The sequence below is a fragment of the Coloeus monedula genome, assembly GCF_965178545.1.
Source record: "Coloeus monedula genome assembly, chromosome: 2".
Taxonomy (NCBI): Eukaryota; Metazoa; Chordata; class Aves; order Passeriformes; family Corvidae; genus Coloeus; species Coloeus monedula.
Genome location: NC_138782.1, coordinates 48399348 through 48423149, shown reverse-complemented (window position 1 = coordinate 48423149; position 23802 = coordinate 48399348). Strand labels below are relative to the sequence as shown.

The window sequence follows — 23802 nt, the reverse complement described above, 5'->3', positions numbered from 1 at the left end:
GTGATCACTTCTAAGAAGTTGTACCATCTGCTAAATGTCTTGTCAGGGGTTTTTTGACTAAGGAATCTCTTTAACATTTTAAAATAATAATCTGTTTTTAGTCTAATTTTGAAATCCAAAATCATCCAAGCACTTACTTGAATTAGTAAATTTTACTAGTGAGAGATTTAATTTTTGCTTTAACATACTATGTGCTTGTGTTCACTTACTGGAGACCATTATCATTAACAGTTTTATTGCACAAAGCTTTAGCTTATGTAGTTAGAGAGAGTAATTAGAAGAAACCAAATGACAGACCAAACCCCTCCAAAACCCCCTAAACTTAAAGTACTTAATATAACACTTTTTCCTTGTATCCTCTCCTTTAATTTAAAGGATTTCCTGATACTGAGAGCTTTCTTCTACAGATGTCTTATGTAAGTGTTGATTGTAAATGTCTGGTTTTGTGTGTTTAGGTCAACCTGAAGAGACCATGCCCATTTTGGGCTGACGATGGCCATTGTTCTATAAAAGATTGTCATGTAGAGCCTTGTCCTGAGGTATGGATCAAATAATATATTTATTATGATATATGATAATATCAAATAATATCAAAAGGGGTTTTTGGCTAAAAATTTGCCAATTTGCAGTGGCTAGTACTATAGTAACAATGATTACTAATGAGAACTTAAATTTAAATAAAAGTGACAAAATTCTTTTCCATCCCAAAAGTAGAAATACAACCAAAATATTTTAAGGTCTTACTCATTTTATGAACAAAGCAGGTAGCTTCAAGAATAAGTCTCTTCTAAGCTCTAGCACTGTTTTGGATATAACATGTTGAGAAGCTAAAGGAGCAAATTAATTTTTCAAAAAACAAGTTTGCTTTGACCTCTATAGCAATGTTAGGTAATTGGTAGGTTTTTATCAAGCATAAACATTTCTATGAACAGTGTAAAAGCTGTGTGATTTATTTTTTGTTTTTAGAGCAAAATACCTGTCGGAATTAAGGCTGGGAGCGCTAATAAAGTAAGTACCCCTTTATTTTCTAAGTTCTTTCTATTTTTTAAAAATATTAATTTTATAACAGCTGTGTGACTTTTAAGTACAAACCTTCAGTGTTTGCATACTGATGAAATAGTTAAGATACCTGATTGATGTGGCTTTACCTTTTTACCTTTATGTATAGTAGTGTTTCTGACATAGCTGGTACCGTCATGTCATTTTGAGTCTGTCATTGCTGGAGAGATGATGCAGACTGAATCAATGGATGATGGGGGACTGCTCTGCATAGCCGCAGAATGACTGGTGCAAAATTGTTGCTTCAGTTCTGAGTACAGGCCACCTTCTAGAAAGCTGTGGGCTAAGGTGCACAGAGGCAGTAGCAGTGCAGTCTTTTTTAAGAATCATAAGTAATCACAACATCTAATATTAAGAGAACTGAAATGATTACATGTAGTTCTGCTAGGTCTTATTTTCAAGGGGTCATTAGTCCAGGGATTATTTGGTCATTAGTCTAAAGACAGTTTAGGCTGAAGTGGCCAGTGCAAACTTAAGTAGTCAGTCTGTGCTGTTGGCTTTTGCTTGCTTCTCTCCGAGTCATCCTTCCTAGATCACCAAGTGATCTTAGTAAAGTAAAAAAAAGTAGAGAGGCTATATATGCCTAGGAAAGAGGTCAGAGCAGAAAGACTAATAACCACCCACCCACACATCCCAAACACAGTCCCCAAGAATGAGGATTTTAGCAGCTGATGTGATAATGGTGCCCAAATGAGAGATCTTCCTGAGTGCCTCGACTGTGTTGTAGATACTTACACTTGATTAACATATCATATCTCCATCCCCCCCCCCCCAGTGCTTTCTACCTCACTTGGCAGACTAAGTGTAGTCCACCATATCATAAAGGACTTATGAAAAGGACTTTTGGCATTAGGTTTAGACCTCATGCCAAGAAACATTATCAGAGATAGCTGAAATGAATACTTCATTGTGAATTGATGACTTGTGTCCTGCTGTCTTGAGCAGTACAGGCAAGTCTGTCCAAGCTTTAGCTCAAGAGGAAGTCGTGTTTCCTTTATACATACATTGTTAACTCACTCTGAAGTAAAGACTGCCTCTTCATTTAAAGGTTCCTGGTTATCAGAGAAGAAATATCTTTCTCACTGACATAACTTAACTGTCAGTCAATTCACCATTCCAGCACAAGCAGCAATAGTTGTTCTGAAAAGCTGACACTATCTCTGGGCAGCAGATCTTGTGTTTTAGCTGAATAATCTGTTGCCAGTTCTCTTTTTCACTGACTCTTTTATCTTCCAAGCTTGATTGTAGAGAAGATGACTCTTGGAATAGCATAATGCCTCCTAGAGAGAGGGACTGCAAGACTTTTAACTGTTTTAGAAAGGATTCTTGTAGCAGGCATTTGAGCTTCCTGATTGATTAATCTTGAAAGCCACAAATAAGCTGTTAAATAGTAAGCAAGGGTATGCTGTTCTTTAGATACTTCACATAAGCATATCAAATTGGATTTAGGAAGTGAAAAAACAGATGCCTTTTTCTGTAACCACAATAAATTGGGATAGCTTCTTTGGGAAGCTGCCATTTGCTGTGTGTTTGCTACAGTGGTTTCCTTTGAGTTGACTTGTAGGTTGTTGAAACCAGCTACAGTACTCAAAGTTAGGCAATTCTGTACCTTTAATCTGCAGTAGAAGACACTAATGCGTGCTGCTTTTCTGTTAGAGAAGCAAATATTTCTGGGGGAAAATTGTCATCAGAACAGACATAAATCTTACCTGTGCCATTTTCTTATTTCTTATGGTTCAGTTAAAAGGTCTTTCTTGGAGCCAATTAAAAATCTACAATCTCATTTAATATCCTTTTAAGGAAATATAAAATTTGTTTTAGTATGAATGTTTTGTTTCAAGGACTGGGCAAGTACAGTGCTATTAGCCTGTGCTAATTTCCCATTTGGGGGAGTCTTGCACCTTATGGCTAATCTGCAAAGTACTGGGTTAACAAAAAAAGGGGTTTTTTCCCCAAGGACATACATGTCCAGTTTCTCTCTTTTGTCCTTATAGTGTTTATCTTGGAAAGCTGAAAATAACCAAAGGTGTTGTTAACAGTGAGAATTATAATCTCTTGAATAGATATACTCTTGGTAGAATCCTGCAGAGAAGTTTTCTGTGGCTTCTGTCCAGTTTCCCTTTGCCTTTCTCTTCTTGTGTAGAGGAGCTTGTAAACTTCCAGCTTTATTTAGGCTTTTGTGGGGGATTTTTTTTTTGTTTGTTTGCTGAACAATGAAGAGAACGGTTCTTTTGAAAGCTCATCTAGCTGCAAAGACCAAGGTTACACTTGTACAACTTCCCTATAGGAGTGCAGTTAGCAATAGAAGATGTCTTTTAAATTCTTGACACCACCATAAGCCTTTTGAAATAGTGCTGTAGAGGCAAACAGTAATTTCCTTTTCTATAGTTCTGTTTCATTTGAGTGGTGAATGCATATTTTGGGGCTAGACATTAAAGCTGTATTAGTCTTCGAAGCACGGGACAGGATGCAGTAACTCAAGGTTACAACATGTAACTTTGTAATTTGCTTCCTGCCCTTCTCTTTTCTGTTTTTTTTTTTCCAGTAACTGGTCTTAGGAGATCCTGGTTGTCACGAACAGATATTTTGTCCTGATCTTGTCAATGGTCACGGAGCACTGATCCAATAACTGTTCCTGTTAAACACTAAGGAATAGGGAAAGCCGGAAACACATTTTGAGACTTGAATGTTCATTTTGTTGGAAATTTAGGATTATAATCTTGGCAGTAACCTTTTTTCACTTCAGGGTAGGGATTGGTTTGCAACTCTAGACATGCAGAATGTTTACTTCAGCATCTCAGTATGTTATTTCATCAGCAGTATCTATTTCAGTCTAGGTTAAAGCCATTCCTTGTTCCCATTTTTACGTTTAACATCATACCATACTGAAGAGTGAGGTCCCATGCCTGTCAAATCCAAGAAAATTGAGTGAGAAGTTCATTCTAGAGTAAATATTTATGGACACGGCCCCTAACAAGATTTAAATTTTTTGGTTTTTTTAAATCTCCTTCACTTCTTTGGTCTTCAGTAGGTTCTGCTGGTTTTCTTTGTGTTGATTCAGGCAAATACATTTTTAAAAAGCAACTCATTTTGCTTACTCATCTGAACAGTTTTAATTAAATACTATCTTTTTAAAATTTATCATTTATTTATTTTATTAATTGACTTAAGGCTTAGTCTGGAAAAAACACATATTCTTGCCCCCCCCCCCCCCCCCCCCCCCCCCAATCCAAAAACCCCAAAGAGGAGGAAATTTAGTTTATCTTTTAAGAGAGCACTGTTAGTACCTTTTATGTTCCAAAACTTAGAAGAACATTTTGAGCTTTAAGCTGACAGACTTAAATTCCCTGCTGATATAACCATATTATTATAGAATAGTGGAATTTAATCTTTAATTCTTCAAACGTTTTCCTTAGAAATGATCCAGAGGTAAGTATTTTAGTGGATTACTTTTTAAAAAATACTTCAAAGTTCATCTTACATATTTCTATTCTATCTTTAAAATAAGTAAAATTTGAGTCTTCCAGACCTGTGAACATCTGAAGCAAGAAGTGAATTGGATTAAATGAAACATGAGGGGGAAATGGCCAAAACGAATAAATATACCTACTGAAATAACCAAGGAAACTTGGGATATGATTATACTTGCAAAAACAAAGTGTGTTTATAGGTATAGTGCTGCATGTCTTTCAAGGTCCTTTTATGAGACTGTAAATAAGTATCTGAAACACTTGTGGGTGTTTCATAACAAAGGAACTCCATTTAATTTAAACAAAAGGCAAAACAAAATGTTGACATCTTTAGCTGAATTCCCTGTAGTAGTTAAATTCACAGAATGAAATCAGCTTGATGAACTTAAGTGGAAAAAAAAATCAAAGTAAGAAATGTTCCAGAATCATATACTGCTTCTAGAATAAGAGGGGTTCCCTTAATATGAGGGTGTTCACTGCTAAACTTAGAAATCCTTTCACAACACCTGTTCTTAGAGGATTTAAGTAATTCATTTGCATGTTAAATATGACCTTTCTTACAGTATTCAAAAGCAGCAAATAATTCCAAAGAATTGGAAGACTGTGAGCAAGCTAACAAGCTGGGAGCAGTTAACAGTACCTTAAGGTATGCTGTTATTTACATCAACAGTACCAAAATAGTAAGAAAGGAACATTTTAATTTGTCTGTCTGGTTTTGGCAATGTGCTGGTTTTTGTTCTTCATTCTTTCCATAACCCATTAGAAAGTAAATGTGAAATGATGGAAGAACATCTGAAGGCTAAGGTGTTAAATGATAAGTAGACCTTCTTTGTTGTCGTTTAAAGTACAATTTTATATTTTAAAGATGTATCTTAAAGCATCAAGAGTCAGAAGAAACTTGCAAATAAAAGCACTGCTTTTCTCTACTCTTTGTTCTTGACGACTGTGATGGATTAAGGGGTTTTGTCCTGCTTTGTCCCACTGTTGCACTGATGTGCCTGTTTGTGATCATTCAGTGAACCAGATCAGGGAGTTGAGTTACTTTTGTTGTTGGCAAAGTTATTTTTAGCTTGGATCAATTGTCTCATCTTGCTTATTGCATGGCACTGTCAAGGTTGGGTGGGAGGAATTCTGCAGGATGGTGTTGCCCCTGGGTACAAAAGTGTGTGGAACAGCATCTAGAAAACATAGCACTCTGCTGGATTCCCCACTTTTGAAAAACAGAAATAGAAAAATCAATTCTTCGCTGTTGATGGAGGGATGTGGTGTCTTTGCCCACAATTTTCAGCAGTTCTCCCTGGTAAAGATGTTGAAACTCTTTCTTGTGCCACAAAAAACTGACTGTTTCTGCCTGGTGTGTGGTGTTTTAGGGGAAATAAGAAACTATGGATTCTGTTCCATTTCTGTAAGGCAAAAGAATGTGAGATTGGAAATGGACAGCTAGAGATAATGCCTTTATGAGAGTAGGATAGATGATTAAAGTTTGGAGAGGACAGGTAATGGATCCTTTATGTGGAGGAGGAGTTTGTGCTTTGCAGGAAAATCTCTATGTTTTCAACCTAGCAGTGCATCATCCTCTTGGTTTTGGGTCATTTTCCTTTATAAGTTGTATTTTTTGTGGTTATCAAATCTTGTCTGTTGGTAATTACCACAGAATTTCCTCACCTAATGCCTAGTATAAAGTCTCCTTCTGTGATTTGGCAGAAGTTTAGAAATGTATCTTGTTGTTGAATTGCCTCTGTTTGTAGAATTGAGATGGTACTAATTTGATCAAACAGAATAGGTTGTTTTTGTTGTTTCAAGGTGCCTCACTGCACCCTGGAGCAGAGTTCCCAATCTTAACTTTGCTTACATTTTTCTGTCAGGAGTGTGGCATCAGTAGTTCTGTACTGCACGCGGTCATAGAAGAAAGGTTTTGGCACTGTTTGTGTTTCATAGTGTGGGAACTTCAAAGTACTTGTCTCTCTAGTACCTTTGAAAATGCTAGAGTGAGTGTAATACCATTATTAAAATGGCTTAGGACAAATCATATTCACAGAGTTTTTAGCTTAAAGAGGGATTTAGACATTTATTCTCCCAGTAAAAAGTAAGGCACTAACTGTTGTAGGTTTCATTGAAAGTACAGGTTATGAAAACAGGGTGATGCCTCCCTCCCCTACCCTCAAAGTGACAGCTGCTAAAGTAATTCTTTGAAATGTGTTAAAAATATATTCTGTGAACATATTTTCCCAAGTTCTTACTGGAGGAAGAGAAGCCACTGCACAGTTTGTTCAAATAATGGTGAAATCTTTGCCTCAACATTAAGGTGACTTTTGAAAGTATTGCAGTTGATGCTTGTTTGAATTTTTGTGCAATTAACAAGGGGTAACTCCATATATCCTCAATTTTCAGATATACTAACTCAGAATCAACTTCCAAGCTGTATGTGGGTTGTATTTCTTTCAGAAGCTCTTATTGATGTTGTTTATTTAAAAGTTTAAAATCAAATGTATTTTTTTTTCCCCTCAGTAACCAAAGTAAGGAGGCTTTCATTGACTGGGCAAGATACGATGATTCACAGGATCATTTTTGTGAACTTGATGGTAAAATGTTTAAGCTTTTTCAGAGTGCTTGTTTTATTTGCTGTCTCATAAAAATGCAGAAGATCATGGTTTCTCTACAAATAACCATTTTTAAAGTTTTAATTTTGCCTTAATCGACAGAAATGTGACAGTTCGTATCATGCACACAAAGTGCAAATTTTTTGCAATTTTACAAGAAGTATTTGGTAGCCTACACAGTGCACATTCACTGTTACCTCCTTTTAGTATATTGAGAGATATTTATGTAAATAAAAAAGACAACAAATGGGAGGGGGCTAACATATTTTTTAAAAAGCTTCTTACAAAAAAATTGCATCTAGCACAAATATAAGACAAAGGCTTGCAGCTGATTGTTTCTTACTACTCTATTGTTTTGTTGCTATTCTTCTGTGCTTGGACTGAGTTTATTCCCCTTCTGCTCTTGCAGTTTCCAAATGATCTCCGTACCCATGTTTGTAAGGACTTTCTTATTGTTAAAACATTAGGGTACTGGATTGTGTCTTTACACCACGTATGTGAGTCTTTTTATTTGCTTGTAGGGTTCAAAGCTCAAAGGAATGTTTTCCAGACAAATGTGAGAATTGCCAGCTTCAGGATTGACTATTAAAGTCCTTTTTAATAAACACCTTAGGAAGCTTTCTATATTAGGAATATTTAGGGCATAATGCTAGATATTTTGATCTACCTTTAGACTTATGTTTGGTGTCACATGAGAAAGTAGCAGCTGCAGTGGACTTAGCAGCTGCAGTTCTCTTTCAGCACTTCTGCTGCATCTGATCTGACCACTTTCTATATGAGCTGTTTCTGTAATAGCTGATGAGCATTACTGTAGATCTGAACTGTTATATGAAATTATCTGCTGTCTCTACTATGTTCAAGTTGTCTACATACATTTTTTAGTAGTACTGAGCTGTGAAAGATATAGTTGAGGAGCATTTCTTTGAGAAGTAATACTAACTTAGTAGTTCCTGATTCTAACTCCATCTCTCCTTATATCATGCCCTGCTGAAGGAGGATGTCCCCAGCTGTGCTCTTGCAGTGTGGTGGGTTTTTTTGTACTGTCTCTGGTGTGCATCTTTCTGCATGGTCAGCCGATTAGGCTTACCTAGTAGCGGGAAAGTAAGTTGCCATCTCCCAGCCACCGCCCACACTGTTGTGATGAACTGGCTTGTCAAGTGAGTTTGTGATCTGGAGCAGGGAGAGTGAGAGAGAGTAACTACTGGGAGTCATGGGGAGGAAGTAGAAACCCTTGCTCTCTTCTTCTCCTCTCTTCCTGTTGGGCTTAATGATAAACTAGATAAGGGAATTGATCTAGCTGAAAAAACTTAGTAACCTGGGTCAGCTTTCTGCCTTTCTGTTGTATGGCTCCACAGTACACATAGACTCAGTTGTATGTGGATAACAAGAAGAAAAATGGACCCCGAAGTAATCAGGGAGTGTAAGAGCTGCTTAGGTTAGCCACACTGTCAAATAAATAAATAAAGCTGTAATTTGACTTTCTCTCATCTGGCAGTCATTGTTATGTGTCTTGTATCAGCTCCTTTCTTTGTTTTTGCTACTGCTGCTGAAGTGATGCTTAACTGCTCATGCAGAATCACCTTTTTCAGAGCAGTTTCACTGTCTGTTTCTATGGCTTTTTTTGTTATCTGAGGGAAGTACTACGTGGCACTTATTGGCCATTCGTATGTGGGGTTTGTTTAAGCATGAGTTGGTCTTGACCTAGAATTTCAAAGAGGGGCAAATTCCTCCTGCTTTTTACTGGTTGTAGCTTGAAACTATTTCTGTTTCTACAGTGTTTTTAAGCAGAGAGAGTCCTGTTTCACAATTTTCTTTGGATAAGTTGCCTGAAATTTGTAGCAAACTTCAGAGATGAGGGTATAGCTTGTTGAAAGGTTGCTTGAGTAACATGCTGCTTGTTGTAACCAAGAGATTTGTTCTGCAATATGCTGAAAGGTTTGTTCAGTTAAGCAATATGATTCAGACTTTTCTGCCAGTATACAAGGGTATTCAGAGGAAAAATGGATTTAGCTAATAAATTTACAGTATGTACCAACTACAAGATGTACTACTTTGATCTTGTTATTATTAAGAACCTACTGTATGCAGTATACCCATTTCAAAAAAGCAACTCCTTCAACCAAATACTGCCAGACAAACCCTAAATTTGAAGGCCATTTAAAACATAGCACTGTTTATATCTTAGCCTAGAGTCAGGGAATACAGTGCATGTCAACTGTTCATGGTAAACTTAAAGAAGCCACCTAGATGGTCATCAAACATTATAGAAATGAGAGGTACACAGGAAACTTTGGAATAGGTTATATACTTTTGGGCTTTGTATTTAGCATTTATATTGCTGCATTTTTACATACAGGGCACTTACAATCCAACTGGAAGGTAGAATAGTATTATATGAGACCTTGTTTATATTTAGTTCTGTGTGACTGGTTAAATTAAATCTTTTTCAAATGATCAGTTAGCATATGTAACAAAACTTTTCCTATTTAGATGAGAGATCTCCAGATGCACAGTATGTGGATTTGCTGCTGAATCCAGAGCGTTACACTGGATATAAGGGACCTTCTGCTTGGAGAGTATGGAACAGCATTTACGAAGAAAACTGCTTCAAGTAATTGGGAGGGAGAGGAAGCCTGTTTCTTATACTTGTACCTCAATTTGGCTAAAAACTGATCTTTGTGTTTTCTAACTTATTTTTTAGGCCTCGATCTGTCTATCGTCCTTTAAATCCACTGGCGCCTAGTAGGGGTGGGTCTTGCCTGTTTTATTTTCCAATGTACTTCTTTTAACATAGTGACTGTTGCAGTAAAAGTGATACAAATATCAATTTCCAGTCTGTAGGTGTGCTTTCTGCTTATTTGATTTCCTCTGTAGAAGTAGCTGTACATATTCAATATTTAGACTAAGGCTTGTGGTACTTTATTACATACCTACCTAATCTTATCCCTATTAATAGTCTTATTAATGTCAGGTAAGCTGATATGAAAACTAAATTGTAGGTCTCAAACTGTTTACTAAGTTTCACACTAATTTTCCAACTTTGAAATTTGTATTCTTGTTTATTTTTTCAAAAAGCATTTAATTTAGTCATTTTGGTTCATACTTATACTGGTGTAATGTAGTTGTACATTTTTCATCCATAATGTGTAGTGTAATTACATTACTTGAAGGAGTTGATACTTAGGAACGATCAATTATCTGCAAGAATGTTTTAAAAAAGTATGCTATTGACCTGGGGTTTGTTTTCAGTTTTAAGTTGAAAGCTATAACCTGGTGTTTCAAGTGAATCAGCTTTCCCCTGCCAGTGTGTCTCATTTCCCTTAAAAATTAACTATTAGGCAATAGATTAAATTTTTTAAAAAATCACCATCCGTTAGAAAAATCAAGGTATCTCAATATTTATAATGACTAAAAGCTGATATATTGCTGATGCACACAAATAAAAATAATTGTAACAATGGTTTAATGCAGGGATCAGAATTTCAGGAAGGAACTCTGGCCTGATCTTTGACCAATGCAAACTAAAGACTATGACTTCCTAACCACCTTTCTGAAGCTAAAATACAGCTTTCAAGAACATGTGAATCAGCTGCTAATAAGATTTCAAGTTCTTGGTGACTTTCATTATTACAGTGCGTTAAGTATTGTGTGGTCTTGAGGAACAAGAATGGAGGGATGGAAAGTAGCCTATTCTTTATAAATTCAATAAGGGTTCTTGCACTTTGAGTGTTTGTAGTAAAGTCTGTTTCATTACTATGTTGCTGTGGAAATTATCTTTTTAATGCTTATGCATTTCTTTTTTTTTTTTTTTTTCCCCTCTAAGGAGGAGATGATGGTAAGTCATTTTCCTTGACCTGCAGTAATGAAGTAAGCATTAGAGATTTTTGGATTTTGGATTTATTCACTTTACTGTTATTGAATTAGAGAGCAGGAAAGTTATGTTTTTGTGCAGATTATTGATCAGAAAATGTTTTTAATGGAATCATACTTCCATTTGGAGTAAGGGGATGATAAGAGCAAACCACAATTCTCAGTTCTTATTCTTGTAACAGAATATACGCTGTGATAATGTTATTGGTTCTTCCAGAACCCCACTGATACTGATGTCAGATCCCTTAAAAGAAGAGGGACTATTTGTTGTGTACCTTCTAGAATGTCCTTGCTTTTGGGAAGATGGAGAGAGAGTGGGAAGAAAATACTTGATCTGCCTACAGGGAGGCAGACTTTAAGATTTTTCAGTAAACTGAAAGCTCTCAGGCATAAGATCTAAGTCTTAGGGAAATCTTTGGGCAGGTCAAGGTGAAGGCTGCCAGAATTGCACTCTGCCATCCTGTCTTTCACCAGTAGGGCATATAATCAGACTTGTGCTTCCGTACACCGCTGAATGCCCTGACCTGTAGCTTAGGCATGGTCATTCTTGTATTTCTCCTATTCGGACCCCAATAGCTTTAAACTAACCTCAAAGTTAGCTGCTTCTGTGCCTGTTCTCATTTTAATAGCTAAATTACTTAACTTCACATCCAGATGGCAGCTAATGTTGTATGCATAGTAATATAAAAATACTGTAATGTTGGAAATTAATACTCTTCATTTAACAATGTACTTTGTATTTACAGGAGAATCTTTCTACACATGGCTAGAAGGTGAGGACTCTTGGATGAGTTAATACAGTGTTAAATTCACTAGAAGAAACACTGTAGCACTTTTTTCATCTCCTCAAATATTTTTCATAGCGTAGGCTTTTTAGTAAATTGTGCAGTACTTCAGAGTGTTGTTCAAGTATTTCTTAACTTGAGGGTCTTTGGAAATCTTCTCATTTACTTAGATGGTATACTCCTTAACCTTTTAGGTGTTTTATCTTTTATAAAGGGAGAGTTCACTTTGTGCCAGTTACTTTGAATTTTTTGGTTATTTTACACATTTAAGCAGGGGCATTATTAGTAGTAATATTGGTAAGCATTATTATTTGGAAACTGCTTTAAAGAACATTAAAGACTTCGATGGCTCTATTCCCAGTTTATAATCTAAGTATGTGTGTTCAGAAGGCAAAGCAATTTTGTTTTTATTCATGTCGAAATGGAAATTTTTATTCCAGTGGTAGCAATCAAAATCACATTTTGGAGGTGTGCAGAAAATTAAGTGAGTTAAATGTACTTAATTTTAAAATTAGTTTGTTCTGCCTTTCCTAAGCCTTTACTTGTGTGGTGGTATTGTAGGAAAGCATACAAATTTGCATGCCTTTAAAAATGTGATGTCTGTAAATGAGGACACATGTCAGCCTCACAGGTAGGCTTCACTGTCAGCTCTTCCTGCTTCCATTTGTAGAGATTGGAGTGGCAGGAAAGTTGCAAAAAACATATCTTTGAGAGGAACAAACTCTCTAAATTTCAAGTGTAGTCTCTATCTTTGGTTCTAGTTGGAACTATAAGTAATTTCTGCATATAAATTATATTTTGACCACTCAATGCCACTGTATTTCCATTTATGCTGTAGAAGTATGACGTATTTTTAATATTAATCAAGTCATATTTTCCAAGGTTTTGTCCTGTGCATTTAAATCTTCAGTGAATTTACAGTACAGCTATGAAGAAGTGTTTTTGCTGTTTTCCAGTGCTGTAAGGTTTTCTAGGGCTTTTGATGTTTTTCTGTAGGGCCACTCCTCTAATTCAGTGGTAGCTCTAATTGTAATTAAGATGGGTCACAGTATATTTCTGATTTCCAGACCATCAAAATTCAAGATTATTACAAATTTATTGCTCAAACACTGTAAGCATCTTATTTTTGTGTAGCAATTTATCTGTGCCAATTGAACAGATCCTTATTTGACTGTTTACTAGAACACTAAAATACCAAGCAAGAAATGTCAAATGTCATTCTTAGTATTGCTTTATATAAAAAATAGGAGGTAAACTTTCCCTATTATGCCTATAAGGGCTTATCAACAACAAGTGCTGTAATTGTAATTCTTGAAAGTTAACAATGCAGATTTGCACCACTAAAATGTCAGGGTATATTCATTCTGTTATTTCCAGTATATAGTTTGGCATCTGTTTGTCTTTTTTCTTGGGCAGGTCTGTGCCTTGAGAAAAGAGTGTTTTATAAACTGATTTCTGGACTTCATGCTAGCATCAACTTGCATTTGTGTGCAAATTATCTTCTTGAAGGTATGTCTGGGTAAAATTGCTGAATGGAATTCTACAGTATATGTAATACACATTTTGGTTTTTCTGAAAATTCTTGGTGTATACTTAGTTGCTTTTATTTTCTAAACGTGTCTCTTTTACTGCTTCTGCCCTTTTTTTTTTCTCTGTGTAGAAACGTGGGGGAAGCCTCGCTGGGGACCAAATGTGAAAGAGTTCACTCGCCGCTTTGACCCTGCTGAAACGAAAGGAGAAGGCCCAAGGAGGCTCAAGAACTTGTATTTCTTATATTTGATAGAGCTGCGTGCTTTGTCAAAGGTTGCCCCTTACTTTGAGCGTGCAGTTGTCGACCTTTACACTGGCAATGGCCACGAGGATGCTGAATCTAAAGCTCTCTTACTAGATATCTTCAAGGATACCAAGTAAGGCATAGGGGTTTTCTTATCAGTGGTTTGAAATTTTCAGTTGTATTTGGAAGTGAGAATAGGTGACTCCTTGATAGGATAGGACAAGGAGAGTGGAATGAAGAAATAAAGTTTAAGTAATGGGAGAGATCAAGGGAAATTTGTATGTTTGATAGGAGAGACTAATAGTTTTGAGGTTTGAATATACCAATCTTTAAAAACAAACAAACAAGAGCACTCAACCCCAATACCCTGGGCTACTCCCTCTGTGTTGTTTTTTCTGATTCTTCAGTATAAAATGCACGTGATTTATTTTGAAAAGGAAATTAGTATATACAGTTTTTTAATGGTCCACTGAGGAATCTGGTTTTTATCACAGACTTAGCCTCTGGTGGTTTGGCCATCCATTCTTCCTTCTATTTATTCCATAATGTCCTTAAGTTTAGTTCCTTTGCTCTTTTTTGCTAGTTTTTGTGATTCGTAACATGTTGTGTGGTTTCATTGCTGTCCCTAATCAGTCTTGCTAGGTAATTGAGATGTAGTCAGACAATGATCAATTGGAAGGCAAACATTAAGCCAATTTCAGTATTAGCTGGAACAAAACTGTGAATAACAGATTTCAAGTTACAGTGATTGAATAGTAAAACTGATATTACTGAGTAATTCTTTAAGGCCTGATCTGCAAAGACTAGGAACTCTGAAAAATGTTACACTGATGGCATCAGCTGCTTACCAAGCTTAATTGAGCACTGTAGTTTATGCCAGCATTTGTTTTGATTGCATTTTGTCTTTATTAGGTCCTTCCATATGCACTTTGATGAAAAGTCCATGTTTGCTGGAGATAAAAAAGGAGCCAAGTCACTAAAGGTAAAGCTAGTTTTCTGAATGACATCCAAAATACCCATTTTTAAATTAAGCTGTTTTATTTTGGAAAACCCTTCTGCCAACCACAAACATACTGCTGAGAGTAAGGTTTTATCCCTGCCTTTTCTAGAGTTGTATCTGAGGCCTTTTAATCAACTTTATAGTAAGGTGCTGTCCTGATCCAAGCAGACTGAAATCTCTGGCTTTGTGCCTTGAGTCTGGCATCAGGACTGTGGTGGGGCAAATGAATTAGTATTACCAGTAAATGCAGTGGTGCTTATTTTTAAGTAGAGTATCTGTTTCATAATTATCTGGAGAAAAAGAACCAACCCAGTCATGTTTGCTTTAAAAAATGATGCCTTATATAGCATAATATAACATAATATACAGTATAGTACCATGTAATATAATGATAAACATTAGAAAAACATAGTTCCTAGACATGGGAATCCAATGTGAAAGCTGTGCCTAACTAGCAACTTCCAGTGTTAGCATGCAGGTGTTCAGGTTGGTATGCATTACAAGTCCACAGCTGGAGTGGGGCTTAGTAACAAAGGCCTGTTTTAATATTTATTAATGCTTCTAATACCTATTTCAGTAGCAGTATGGAATGTCATCAGCATTACAAAAAATGCTATTAGAAAAGTGACAGTGTTTTATCAGCCCAGCTAGTGGTTTTTTTGGACTTCAAAAAATTAATTGAGATCAGCTTAATTAGTTCTGCACTGTGCTTGGTCCCACTCTGCCTGAAGTTGCAAGGCAAAAATCTACCCATAGTTTTGAACAGGAAATATCTTTTGTGAATTGTAACCTGTTTGTCAGAAAGGTGGCTCGTTCAAAAGGGAGTTAAATAATGGAAGAAAAAATGGGCAGGGAAACAGATACAGTACTTATAGCTTAGAAAATTTTGAGGAAGTTGGTAGAAAGTGTACAGAATCAAAGTGTTCTGTGTTTTGGGGGAGATTTTTTTGTGGAATTAGCTGTTAGAAGCAGCTTGGAAACAAGATTCTGGGTTTACATGGATCTTTGTTATGGCCTGACCGCATAAGGCAATGGTTTTGTTCAGTTTTGCTTAGAAAATTGATATTCTAATGGTACTAGATTTTTATTGGTACTAAGTTCATTAACCTTCTGTTTTTGTAAAGCTAAGATGTACATTAACCAAAGCTTTTTAATTTTGTTTTTAACTGATAGGAAGAATTCAGATTGCATTTCAAGAACATCTCCCGCATAATGGATTGTGTTGGATGTGACAAATGCAGGCTGTGGGGCAAGCTGCAGGTACAGGTTATTTTGTGTAGGTGTGTGTGTTTGGCAGGGGCAGCTTCCAAGATAAGCATCTCTTTCATTTTGTAAGGACTCTTTTACCTTAGCATTCAGACTTTCTGCACGTGGTTGGTCCTTGATATCCTTACCTATATAATAGAAATAGATATATATTAATTACTGTTGAACATTTCTAAACTTTTTTTCGAGGTGTGTTTTTCATTTAGTCAACAGCTGTTCAGTTTACTAAAAGGTAGAGTTTGTGTTCTAAAAAAGATACTTTTAAAGCAGATGCCTCATGGTGAGATATTACTAGCAGTCAATATCTTACCTGTATTCAGTGATCAGATGAGCCTTGCAGAATCACTTATGGAAAATCTTCCTTTAAATACAGCACTAACTTGTTAGGGAATCCAGTGTGATATTTAACTCCACAAACTGGGGTGTAAGGAAAAGAAGTAATTCAGATTTTCAGTTTATGTAGAGGGCACCAAATGAACACAAAGGTGCTCAGTAAAGCTGAAAGTTGAAAACCAGTTTCATTTTCTTGGCAGTTACTATTTTTATTTTACTGAGAACAATATTTTAAACCTCAAGACTAATGTCAAATCCAGACTGAGAATAGTTATTTTGGAGTGCCTGCTGTATGATACCACTGTATTGCATTGAACTTACCAGAGTGCAGTTTTCAAGAGTTTGTAGCATCAAAAATTTGGTGGTCTCTGCTGAATTTGTGGAGTTCTGCTTACCCTGTCCTAGTTAATACTTCTGATCTTATTGTTTTTTCCTCCTCACTCAGGATTAAAAAAAGCCAGATTTCCTGACCTATAAAGTTCTCTTGCAGCCAGCTTCAACCACTTTTTGTTAAAATTCAGTGGTTGCTTATGTAGCCCAATTAAAAGTGAAAATAAGAAAAGCTGCTTCTGTTCTATTCCAGCATAGAAAATAGGGGTTGAAATTGAAACTGCAATGTTTACCACTAGGATTGAAGGTGGGAAAAGAACATCTGTTGTGATACCTCATAAGAAAACTTATTTTGACTTCAAAGGGGAAGGGGAGAGGGAAAGGGGAGATGTGCTCCTGCAGGAGTGGGGCATCTGTAAGGTAAGGGGTGGGAGGGAGCTGGAATTGTTGTAATGGGCATATTTTCATATGCGTGGCCAAGAAGAAAAGAGATGGGAAAAGAAGAGATATAAAAGACAAGGATGAAGAGTAAGTATACCTGAGGAAACAAATGTTCTTAAATAAATAACTGAACCTGGTACACATTAGTGCCCTGATTTTTGTGCAGTTTTTTGGGTTGAGGGTCAGTATGTAAGAATTGGTACTAAAGTTTGCCTGGATTAGTATGTTTTTATCTTTTTTTGTGGTTTATGACTATTTAAAGGAATGATCTTATTGATGTTAAAACATTGGACTTCTTTTATAGACTCAAGGCTTAGGAACTGCTCTGAAGATCTTGTTTTCTGAGAAAGAAATACAGAGCCTTCCTGAGAACAGCCCATCAAAAGGTTTTCAGCTCACACGGCAAGAAATAGTTGCTCTTGTAAATGCCTTTGGAAGGTAAAATGTTGCAATTTTAATAGTAGAAAAATATGAAACTTCAGTATCAATACTCAGGCTCTGTAGAAAGATGGTATTGTACATTTAGCTGTAGGTTTTTAAAGGCTGAATCGGTGATATTGATTAACTTAATGCCTTCAAACTGAGCATGTGGATTATTAACCTTGGTCATCATTCTGTGTTTGGAACGAATTCATCCCCTCTATCTCAAGTCTCATAAATCCACCTTCCACAAGATGAAATTTAAGTCTCTTAAATTTGATTAATTTTTAAAAAATATATCCCCTTTGAATGATGAAACATTGTAACAGCTTTAAAAGAAGTGTACATAGAGCATGCTTTGCTCATCGTGTTAGTTCTTCAGATCTTAAATATAACAATCTGTTCCTGTTTAAACAATCTATTTAAACAATCTGATAAAAGAATGTAATAAACTTTATTACCTGTGGTTAGGGATTTTTAGATGTTTAATGAAGCTGGGACAATTAAACATTATATATAAACTTTAATCCCTGTCATATATTATGTAAATATAAAATGGAGAGTCAGATACTTTTTGAGAGAAAGTGTATTTTAAGTGTGTTACTCTTTGGAACAGAATAGTGTTTGAGAAAAAATCTAAAGGAAAATGAATGTCATAATTTGTAGTTCTCTTTTGCTGACTTGGTAACACTTGGGTGGTTTTTGTTTTACAGGCTTTCCACGAGTATAAAAGAGTTGCAGAATTTTAAAGTTTTATTACAACAAACTAGGTAATGAAGGTCTTTGCACAACCTGTTAGTGAAGATCATTTACATGACTGCGTTGAGCAGAAGGAACTGATCCTTACAGGACTCACATGAACTGATAAAAAGTAAAATCAAATACCAACTTGAATATTTATGTTTCAACTAGGAATGGTTATTAATTAGAAAATATATTTATGAATGAAATATATAGTTTTTAAATGTGTAAATTATGCTGATCTGTTTATTTTTTAAGTTTTCTGCTCACAGTCCTGTTGTACTTAAACTTCATAAATTTTCTTATCTCCTTGTCTTTCTGAGACAGCTGTTTTATATGAAAACATTATGTACCTCCACCCTGACTTGGCCTGTCTGGAGAGAGGGGAACACTTCTTGTCTCTCCCCATTTACTGAACTTCAGTGTATTCTGAGGATTTGGAATGTTAGTTCTGACTGTCAAAAGGAAGGGGGGGGGAAAAAACCTCCAAACAAACAACAAACAAAGAAAAAAAAATCACAGTAAAAAAACCTCCCAAACACAAAAAAATGAACTACAGAAAGAAAATAAGGCTCTTGCTGAGTTTTATCTTCTTACTGTAATAATGAAACTTACTTAAAAATAGCAAATTTACTGAGCAGAAATTTTTTTCATGCTGAGCTTTGCATCATGGTGATACCAACATTTTTTACCCTTCTCTTGTGCTTTTCACATTTCCTTTTTTTTTTCGTTTTTAAATTACTACCTTGTCTCTGCTCTGATGCAGCCGAGTTGAAAAGTGACTTTTCTGCAGCCCCTTACCTGCACATATGTGGAGGTTGGGGTCAGGGCAGGGGGAGATGGTTAGTGGAGCGCTGCTAGCTGAAAAACTTCAGTCAATCAAATTTCTGTTTACTCCATATTATTTTCTAGATTGTAATCACAAGTTTGGTTTCCAAAAGTTGTCTTTTTAATGTCTAAAATGTTAAAATAGCACACATTGGTCTTTGAGCCATGGAAATAAATTTGTTCTTTGAGTCATGTTTGAGTGCTATGTTAAAAGGTCAGTGTAAAAATAACTTGCTTTTGTAGTCACTTTTAAAAAAAGATGCTTTTTAAAATTCATAATCATACTGACATTCAATACCACATACTCTTATCTATGCAAACCCTTACTGTATCTTCTTTACAAGGATATTCAGCATAAAGAAACGGGTATGTTAATAACATTACTTTCATAAAATAAGAAATTACTCATGTATCATTGTCCACAGATGTCAGTGATAACTTACCAGTGTCAAAACAGAATTTAAAAACAGCATTACCAATTAGTAGCAACCAAATATTGGTTTAAATTTAAAATGAAGTAATTTCTTTTAAACCAGCATGTTTAAAAATGAAGTTAGGAGTTTTGAATGTAGGAAGTGCTGGTACAGTGTAGATACATCTCTTGTTTTAAAAACAAGTCTTCACAAAATTAAGTGCTCTTAAACATTTTTCACCCTATTAGATACTGAGTGACCTATTTATATAATTGATTGTAACTGTATTGGCTTCCTTAATGTGTTCCTTTACAACTGAGGTTTTCTGAAGGCTGGAATATGCTCTGTCCTTTGTTTCCAGACTAGCCTCAAATTTCTACCTGACTGGAAATGAAATAGACTATTCTGCTGACACTTGCTTTTATAAAAAATACTGTTGCTTCAGAAAGTTAACCCCCTTGTGTCAAACTGGGATATGCTAAATGAAGTGAAAACAAAAATAGGGAAAAACAAAACCCAAACAAAAAAAATCCAAGCCGCCCTTACGAAGTTTTGGCGATAGTTGCACAAATTGGCGATGAGCTGGCATCCTGGTGGAAGCTCCTGTTTAAGCTGGTAGGTGCTTGGACATGGTGTTAGGGGAAGCTGATGCCAGTTTGGGGATGTTATGTTTTTACCTAGTAGCCTCTCTGGCCTGTGGGCACCCGTGGCTGAGCAAGTTATCACAGGCTTTCTTTTTCTAGTTAATGCAGAAGAGCTGGAAGTTTCTGGGTGGATTCATGTGGCCTCTTCCAAGCTCTTTATTTGCACCCTTAGAGTTTATTTTTCTCTCTTAAATTGGAGTGGGAATCTAGATAAGTAGCTCAGATGTGAACAGCTGTGTTTGGTAAATGAGTTACACACTGAGTATCCAAATCTTCTGAGTAATTATATTATGTTGAAAGAGTGTAATTTTTAATTGGCTATTAATTCTTTGCCTTTTGGCTAGACCTGCAAGGGCTAGAACTGTAGGCTCACTTGTGTGAGGAGTGCTGTATAACTGGGATTTATCTGTATTGTTATATATTATAGTGCCTAAAGCTTTAGGCAGGATTTTCTAGTTTAAAAAAACTAACGAAACTGTATTGACTGCGCTGCCCCAGGAAGGACCTAAGTCTCAGAAATGTTTCTTCCTCTCTTCCCCTTCTTCCCCTTGCTTTGTGGGGAAGGTGAATTGCTTCCAACCTCCTCCTGGGGATGCAACTTGCTTTTTTTTTTTTTCTTTTTCCACCTGTGCCTGGCAGAAATCGACAGACACTGAAGCAGAATCATGCACTTGCTCATGGGACAGGTGACAGATTCAGGCATGCAGATCCTGGACACACCTGGTCCTTGCAGCCCTTGTTGGCACAAGGTTAATACTGTTGGGTAAGGATGTAAAGAGATGTGAAGCTTTTCTTCGTGTCCTTTGTCTCATGGGAACACAGGAACACAACTGAACAGCAAATTGTGTGTAAGTTCTGTTGCACCTGAAGGTACATCTCGCTTGATGATCAAATATGGAAGGCATTTCACTTCACTGCCATTGTAGAGATAGGACATAAGATTTTTCCTGTAACAAATCTAGTTGAAACAATTTTCCTGTCACCATCTTTTCTACTGTATTTGATGTACATTCTGTGGCTGCTGCCTATGAAGTTTTGCTGTGTGAGTTGGATGACTTAGTTCTTTATATGTTAAATTCACTTTTAAAAATTTACAGCTCTGTTTTTATACTAAAGAATAAGGTTAATTACACCGTCCATGACCTGTAAACTATTTTAAATTCCAGCTCCCTGTTGGAGATCAGCTTGTCAACAGTCTGCCATTCATTTCAGAGTAACAGTACATTTTCTTGTACAAATGACACAATGATTGTAATCCCAGAGAGGTAGTGAGAAGACAAAGACAAAAATGTTTAATTGTTCCCAAGTCATGAAGACTTGTGTGAAATGGTGAGAAAAGACTTGGTGCAAACTGCATAGGTAAAAAGTAGGGCACTGTTGCTGAATAACTTGCTCTTCAGTGCCTGGGGAGGCAGGTCAGAATATAAATTTAAAACAATGAAATATAGAGACTCATGTAAGCTGGAATAATAAGTGTTTTCCTAGTTTTCAGCTGATGATCTGTACTGTCTGTCATTGTATGTGCATGAAATACACTGTGCCACACTTTGAGTTGTGTTTGATGGTTGGGTTGCCTTTATCTGACCTTGCTTTGTGCTTTTCTGGGAAATGACCTGTAATATGTTGTAAATAATCTTGATGCTCATGTTTATAAAGTAGCAATCAGCAATTCATCACTTTACAATTTCTCCATATAGCTACCCTATTGAAATGTAATATTTATTAAAATCAAAATCAATGTTGGAACTGCTTATTGAGATCTAAACACTTCTGAATCTTTGCTATGTTTGAATCTACAAAATGCAAATTAAAGTATTTTCTGCTACAACTTTTTTGTGGATGTGATTTTTGGGGTTTCATTTGAAAATACATTTTTTACTTTGCATTTACCTTTCAATGACACTTGGTAGCTATTATATAAATTACTTTTGTGATAGTCATGCAAGATTAAAATAATGAGCAGATTTTCACTCTCACTTAAATTTCATTCAAAAGCTGAAGGTAACCTGTGTATTTCTTGCTGTTTGCAGTGCACTGTAGTGTGTCTGCACATCAGGAATCCATTGTAGAATTACAGTAGGTTTCTGTATGAATATGGCTGAATTTAGCCTCTGCTTGGGTCCAGTTGTTTTAAGAGATAAAAAGGCTTATTTAGAAATTCTGTTCTGTCCCTTTCTAAGAATAGCTTATAAAATCAATTCTGTAAATATTTGTTTGTTCACCCAGTGGGGATCTTCACATTGAAATTATTTCCCTGAAAGAGTCTCTCTTTCCTTCCACGTATGCATTCTTAACAAATTACCTTACTGAAAATTTGATACATATATTTCATCCTCAGCTTAGGTGGGTAAGTGCCTGTTACAGAGGTGATGATAAATTAAATTTAGGATCTTACCTCTCACATTGTTGTTTAAATCTCCTGTGTTTTAGAGTATTTAACTCATTACTATGGTTGGTTACAGTCATTTGCCATTCTACTTTTTTACATGCATACTGTGGCACAGGGATGAAGTTTGTTCTAAGTGTGGAATTCTCTTAAGTTTTTGCTGTGCAGCTGTAACTACTGTAAACAAAATGAAATTCTCTTGCACTGGGATTTCAGGCAGTTTTGTATAAACATGATTGTAGAACTCCAAAGGGTTTGATAAGATTTCAGTTCTTCTCCCAACCCTGTGGCCCTTCTTTTAATCTGACTGACAGTTTAATTGGCTTTTTTTCTTCAGTGAATGTAGGTGAAGAAGGCAATGTAAGCTTTGGGAGGGCAGATAGTTTACTTCTGCTGGAGGCAAGGCTCATGCTCACAAAGACCCCAAAACCCAAAGACCCTGTGAAAGACTCAGTGTGGGAGTATGGCATGGCTCTGCCTTTGGCTTTCATGCAGATCTGATCACATCTACTCCCCATCCCTTCTTTTCTTACCCTGTATATTCTCTGTGAAATAAACACAAGAATTCTTGACTACTTGTACTTCCTGAAGTCGAGCCTGAGGAAAACATGAAGCCTGTCCACCACCCAGGGATGCTATAGTACAGCACAAAACAGAATACATTTATAGAAGTAAAGATTACTGAAAGTAGTATGTTTTTCTCCTAGGGAAATGTGGATTGAGTTACAGTATTTGTTTCACATAGGTAAGGAGAAAGATGCCGAGTTCTTCACTGTTGAGCACTGGGCATAATAAAAAGACCTGAAGTAGAGTCAGGGTTCCTGTTTGCCTTAATTAGTAATAATTACTTTTAGGCTTGCTCTCTCCAATGTCACATCCTGGAATAGTATTTATCCACTATTTTCCCCCACAACTCACTACATTTATCCCTGAAGATACAAGGCTGAAGCACAGCTTTGCTGGCTTTCTTGTAATGCAGAAAGGCACATTTGAGGTTTTTCTGCTTTTTGCACTCCTGGCTCTTGTTTTATTCCCACACTGCAATTCCCAGGTTCTCAATAAATAAATAAACAAGTCTGTACTGTTCTCTGTATCCCTGTCCCTGGTGAGGTATTTGACTTATTCTATATAATATATATGGATCTGATTGGTGGACATGATTGCAGAACTTTAATATTTCAAGCATACAAATTTTCAGCTTGTTTTGCAGTTCACAATGCTCCAGCTGGAGGAGATGCCCATCTCCACTCTTCTGAGAGTGTCCCTAAAGCTGAGAAGACACAATTTTCTTACTTTCTTAGAAGAATACAGGGTACAGATAGCTTCCAGCCTCCAACTATTACTGAGTAAGCAGTGATATCCAAAGAGTAAATTGTGCTCTGAGAACATAGCAATAACTTGACAGTATTTAATTGGGTTGGTATTTTTTTCCTTACAGGCTT

At 36.2% G+C, this 23802-nt stretch overlaps 1 protein-coding gene across 1 annotated transcript in view; it reads left to right on the top strand.

Annotated features, from left to right (window-relative positions):
* ERO1B (endoplasmic reticulum oxidoreductase 1 beta) overlaps positions 1-21802 on the top strand; it is a 29739-nt gene extending 7937 nt beyond the window's left edge. The window contains exons 3-15 of the mRNA XM_082301990.1: positions 456-539; positions 967-1008; positions 5093-5175; positions 7038-7111; positions 9620-9740; positions 9831-9877; positions 11746-11772; positions 13201-13293; positions 13445-13691; positions 14471-14540; positions 15732-15818; positions 17233-17366; positions 18062-21802. Of these exons, the coding sequence (XP_082158116.1) occupies positions 456-539; positions 967-1008; positions 5093-5175; positions 7038-7111; positions 9620-9740; positions 9831-9877; positions 11746-11772; positions 13201-13293; positions 13445-13691; positions 14471-14540; positions 15732-15818; positions 17233-17366; positions 18062-18122 (1170 nt within the window). The 3' untranslated portion in view covers positions 18123-21802. The remainder of the gene's footprint in view (positions 1-455; positions 540-966; positions 1009-5092; positions 5176-7037; positions 7112-9619; positions 9741-9830; positions 9878-11745; positions 11773-13200; positions 13294-13444; positions 13692-14470; positions 14541-15731; positions 15819-17232; positions 17367-18061) is intronic.
* Positions 21803-23802: the final 2000 nt, after the last annotated feature.